Source organism: Tauraco erythrolophus, chromosome 4 (assembly GCF_009769465.1).
Source record: "Tauraco erythrolophus isolate bTauEry1 chromosome 4, bTauEry1.pri, whole genome shotgun sequence".
In the NCBI taxonomy this organism is placed as follows: Eukaryota; Metazoa; Chordata; class Aves; order Musophagiformes; family Musophagidae; genus Tauraco; species Tauraco erythrolophus.
Genome location: NC_141468.1, coordinates 53,921,675 through 53,927,000, shown reverse-complemented (window position 1 = coordinate 53,927,000; position 5,326 = coordinate 53,921,675). Strand labels below are relative to the sequence as shown.

The 5,326-nt window shown below is 48.0% G+C and overlaps 1 protein-coding gene across 1 annotated transcript; it reads right to left on the bottom strand.

Moving 5' to 3' along the window:
* Nucleotides 1-1,292: 1,292 nt before the first annotated feature.
* On the bottom strand, nucleotides 1,293-2,615 carry SNRPF (small nuclear ribonucleoprotein polypeptide F). Its single transcript, XM_086610411.1, has 4 exons — nucleotides 2,556-2,615; nucleotides 2,267-2,392; nucleotides 1,954-2,018; nucleotides 1,293-1,372 (listed from the first exon to the last, which is right to left on the bottom strand). Exons 1-4 carry the CDS (start codon nucleotides 2,556-2,558, stop codon nucleotides 1,306-1,308), a joined length of 261 nt encoding a protein of 86 aa, XP_086466537.1. The 5' UTR covers nucleotides 2,559-2,615; the 3' UTR covers nucleotides 1,293-1,305.
* Between the last annotated feature and the right edge of the window lie 2,711 nt (nucleotides 2,616-5,326).

The window sequence follows — 5,326 nt, the reverse complement described above, 5'->3', positions numbered from 1 at the left end:
CTCCTGCCAAAACTTTTAACATTCAGGATGCCAGGTAACAAAGAGAGACTTTCTTTTTACAACAGAGACTGGGAAAATACACTCCCATTTTGCAGTGTGTTGTCTTAACTCTGCTGATGCCATTGAAGTCTATGGGCCCTTATAGCTGCCAGGAGGCTTTTGTTTGTGTCGATATTAGCTACAAAGTCAACACCAATTTGTCCTTCCTTAATAAGGATTGTACAGCCACATTTCAAGCTTCATGACTCAAAGCAGCAGAATATTTCTTAGAGACACTGGGGTATAACAGATGTCCACATCTCACCTGCAATTAGGTGTTCACAACTATTTCCAAACAGTTGATAAACAGGTTTAAAGACTAAGTGTATTTAAATAGTAACTGCGTATATACAGTAAACTATATAGACTGCCACATTTTCCTGTGTCTCAGAGGAGAAGATAACTGTTATTTTCGTCACAGCCTTCAGCCGTTAAAGCAGAGAAGACAGCTAAGAATTAAGTTCCTGCAAATACTGAAGGCAACTTACAGTTTCTCCACTTAAAGGTGAAACTTAGTTTCTACTGAAATAAGGCTACAGAGCATTATAGCTGTGTCCTCTTCATTAGCCAATTCAGAGCTGAAGGAATCATCACCAAATCATCAGCAGCCTGCAGTAGGCACATCAGGGTATTTTTAAAAAGATTTTCTGGTGCTCATTCCACAGCCTGTATTATCATTGTTATAGAGAGAAAAGGCTATTCCTGCAGCTCCTTCAATCTACTCAGTGATGTCAGTGATGCAGCTTAGAATGACATGAGAAAGTCATCACATACAAATGATGAAATGTTTTTCACCTTCTACTATATGCTAGTCTGCGTTCAGTGTAACCACCTGACAGCAGAGTACTGACACTGGTGCTAAACTGTGCTGATACATGAATGAATCATCTATTTTCTTTTGGAGTACACAGCTTCAAAGATTTATTTCAGGACTCACTTAAATTCATGCCTTTCCCTTGACAGTAATGGCATTTGTTGACACTGGTAAGTGTCAACAGTGTTGGGGGAGTTGGGGGTGGGGGTTGTTTTAAAACCAAACAACCAATATTCACTTTTCATTCTAGTATTTTTGGTTTTAAATAGAAATAATTGGCTATTGCTCCAGCACTAGCTTTTTGGACGCAAATAAAAAATTAGAGATCTTTTCAAGAGTTAACTTCCCCCATATTAAAATACAATTGAAAAAAATAAACACATTATTACAACATTATGGAAAAACAAAAAAAAAAGAAAAGAAAAAAGTTTATTTCCAGACATACAAAACACCTATTCTCTCATTTCTCCATCTTCTTCTTCTTCTTCCACACCTCTGATGTACAAAACATTATTGCACCTGTAAATCGAAACGAAGAGTTCCATTAACTGTGTTTTAATTTTTCAACCCTTATAAACACTACTGTAAGCACCTTCCTGCTTGAGTGTAGCCTGGCAACAGCCAAATGCCACAAAATAAATCACTGCTGTTGACCTCATACAGCTTTCCATAAAGTTCATGACAATTGGAAAAACACCAAGTTTATAAAAGGAGTAACTGGTTGAGAATGCTGTACAAGAAATTTTTTACTCTTGGGTTAACAGTTACAGACAAGTTAAATTTCCAAGCATGCAAAATGCTTTCATTAGCAAAACACTAATATACTCTACTAATGTGCCAAGAGTATAGACATACAATAATCTGGAAAACTAAAGTTTTTAGTTAGTTATCTGAAAAAGAGATCGTTAATACTACTTTACAAGTGTTTCAAAATTGATTTTCCTCCTCTCAGAAAGTATCTCACAGCCTTCACATAAGAGTTACATTAACACTTGGCATCTCAGTTAGACGAGAAGCACGGCATCGAGCAACACAAGCTTTAGTGCCAGCGACAAGAAGATTTAAAGAAACCCTGCCTCTGCCATAAATACCCTAATTACCTTATCAAAACTTCACCCAGGTGTCCAGACAACGCGCCGTCTATGTACTCCTCTGTGTTCGCGAGCTGAAAGAGAACCAGCACAACTCAGCACGATCATAACAGAAGCAGCTTCGAGAGCACGCGGCGGTTTCGCCCCGCAGCCCACCGCCCGGCTACAGCGAGCCGGGGAGGCCGAGCGGCGCCGCTCCCACCCGAGCGCCGCCGGTCCTTTCGCGGCGACGCCCCGCCTCGCCCAGCGCCACCCCCGCCCCACGCGCCTCACCGGGAACCCCGACGGCTCCTGCCGCTCCGCCGCCGACCCCGGCCCTCACCTGCATGTTCATGTAGCCGTCGACGGAGACGAGGTAGCCCTTGTACTCCATCCCCCACTTCAGCTTCACCATCACCGGCTTTCCCGTCAGCCCGTTCAGGAAAGGCTTGGGGTTGAGGGGCAGGCTCTGCCGGGGAGAGCCGCCGGTCAGCGCCGCCGGCCGACCCGCCCGCCCATCGCCCCGCCCCCCTCCGCTGCCTCGGCGCCGTTAACGGCCGCGGCTCCCGCTGTCCGTGCACCACTCCCTCCGCCCCCCGGCCCCCTCCCGCGCGCGCCGCCGACACCCTCACCATGGCGGCGCGGCGCGCGGCAGCGGCCCGACAAACGGAGACCCACGCGGGAAGCCCTCGTGCGCGCCGCGGGCTGCGAAAGAACGGAAGGCGGCGCCGCTCCGGCTTCCACTTCCGGGGGCGCCGCTCCCGCCTCTGACCCCGCGCCGCGCTTTCAATAGGCTGCAGCGGCCCCACGCGCGAAGCAAAAAGTGGGGCTACCCATTGGCTCGGCGGCGCCGCGGACCTCTCTCATTGGCCGAGCTGGCCGCCCTCCCCCTTTTCCCAACCAATGGCTGGCGCCGCGAGGCGCCCCGCGCGCTCGGGGCTTGGGGTGTTGCTGCGGGGCCGCCGCGGGGCCGCGTCCCGCGGGGGCAGCCGGGACGGCGCTTTCCTGCGTACCTCGAGCCCGTAAGGCCTTTCCCTCTCTCCTCCTCGCCGCTCCGCAGCCCCGCAGGCTCCGAGGCGCCGGTTTCAACCCCCCCCACGCCGGCAGCAACCTTCTTCTGCCTCGAAAGTCGGACGGCTAGCGCGGGAGCTGCCCTCTCGGCGGGCACGGGTGCTCCGCTTCTGAGCAATGGAGCGAGCGTGTCTGCGTGTCCTCCCCCTCCGCTGCGGGGTATCGCTCGCTTTGCACCTCGAGATTCACCGGCTCTGAGGACGGCGTGCAGCTCGGCGGCGGTCACCGTCCGTGCTCCCGCCGCTGCACGCGCAGACCGCCACGCGGTGGCAGTGCGGAACTCGCACGACGGCTCCGGCGCGTAACGGGAGGCTCCCGACAAACTCTCCTGATGTTACCTGCCAGCCCCGCAGGCGGTGGAAGCGTGGCGACGTCGGTCCGTGTTTAAGGACCGGTACGTTTTCCGTGCTCCGCAGGCGTGGCTAGAAGACCTCAGAGTTTCTAAGGCGCGTAAGCCATGGCCTTGCCAGTGCGGGAGCGCCCTGCGCAGCCTCGGTTGGCGTACAGGCGAAGAGGCTGCCAGAGCTTTTCTTGGCTGTAGAGAGCATCAGCCCGTTCGCTTTCGTGAGCTGTCGGCCCTGCTCTAGCTGTAATTTGTGACTCTTAACCTTTGACAGGCAAACACGTCGAACCAACGTTTGTACCGTTTACTAATTTGTCACGTCTGTGTTAATGTCTTCTGCTGCTCTGTGTCTAAAGTCATCAAATACCGCAGTATGTATTTGTGCTCCTGCATATAGCATATTCCTTGCGTCTTTAATGTATTGGGAATGTGAAGAACATATGCTCAGGAGCTAACCTTTCTGTAAAAGAGCTGTTACATTTTTTGTGCACTTTACGTTCCAAAAGTCAGTCTAGTGCCCTAGTGTTGAAAGCCAAACCATCATCACCTGCTTAAATCTGAGTGTTTAAGATTGTTGACTCAACAACCTATCTTCTCCAGAGCCAGACTTCTCACGAATAGTGGTTATGGTACCTTTATGGATGGGGAGGAGAGAGTAAGAGTTGGAAGTGTAATTCACTGTAACTAGCATGTATCAAGAGTGCACTCAGATACTTGTTTCCATGATTGTTAGAAGTGAGTGTGATTTTCTTTTAGGGTGTATTGGATGGACAACACACAAAACATGAAAATTGTGCTAATAGTCTTTCTGGTAGCAAGACTCATTATGTGTCAGCTGAAGGAGTAACTCAGTTACAAGATTGCTCTAAGGAAGTCTTTGTTGAGACTGTATAGGAAAAGCATGAGCACAATGGGAAATGGTATATATAGCAAAATTTTTCATGCCACTTGGGGTATAGAATAGCTGATTTCAAGTGATAACATGTATAATGTGACAGAGCGCAATGAACTTTGAGTGAGTGTCTTGAATGAAATCATACTGTGAGAGTAATTTTTGCACTTTTCTGACAATTACTGAGGATAAATATTTATATCTGTGAATGGCAACATAACAGGTTTGGTATGTTATCTGTAAACAGCACTTCTTTTTACATATTGAAGTAATTTTGATCACAGTGTCTCCCGCTCGTGTTGGGAAGACTTTTTGTGTACCAGGAGATAGAGGAGCAATTACATTCAACTTTTAATACACTCTGTTCCTCTGACAAATGAGTAAATATTCCATCCCTGTTGTTATAAAGTTATCAAAAACCAGAAGAATTTCCCAGAGTCATAGATATCAGCGTAGTAATTCATGCGTCAGTAATCTCATCAGCTGTAGCCTGGGTCTGCAGCAATTTTGTGTGACGGTAGGGTAAGAAGGAGTACTGAAAGGGCAGAATGCATGACTGCATCTGATATAGTTAGTGAGATAACTTGGTTAATCAGGAAATGAAATAGCTTTTGCTTTTTTTTTCCCCTTGTGAGGAATTTGCTGTTTACCTTGTTGACTGAATCATTCTGACTCAGAGACAGTTTGCTTACGTGGATCTTCTCCTGACCTTCAGCACAGGGGTGAAGTTCAGCTTTTGTCCTCTTTGTATTTCCCCGTGTAATAGGGGAAGTAATCATTTGCGTTCTTTTCTGCCTTTGGGTCAGGGTATTTAGGCTGCTGCTCAACAGGAAATGAACAGGAAAGAGTTTTTGTCATAGATTAATCCAAACCTTAGATTTTGAGTGGATGGATAGGATTTTCTCTTACAGCTTAGGGGTGGGAATTTAGCACAACTGCCTACATTCTGTTTCTAAGGAAACACATTAAGCATCTGGACATCCGGCGGCAGCAGCATTTCTGGCAGAGGGACTCATTAGATGGCATTATCTGTGTAAGTGCAAATGCTTGCTGACATCATTAACGCACAATGTCACCATAATGCCAGGCAGAGAGGG

Coding starts and splice junctions, on each gene's coding strand:
- SNRPF (XM_086610411.1), bottom strand. Junction 2,019..2,266: donor ACGGCTACATGAACATGCAG/GTGAGGGCCGGG, acceptor GTTCTCTTTCAG/CTCGCGAACACAGAGGAGTA. Junction 1,373..1,953: donor CTGGGTGAAGTTTTGATAAG/GTAATTAGGGTA, acceptor TTCGATTTACAG/GTGCAATAATGTTTTGTACA.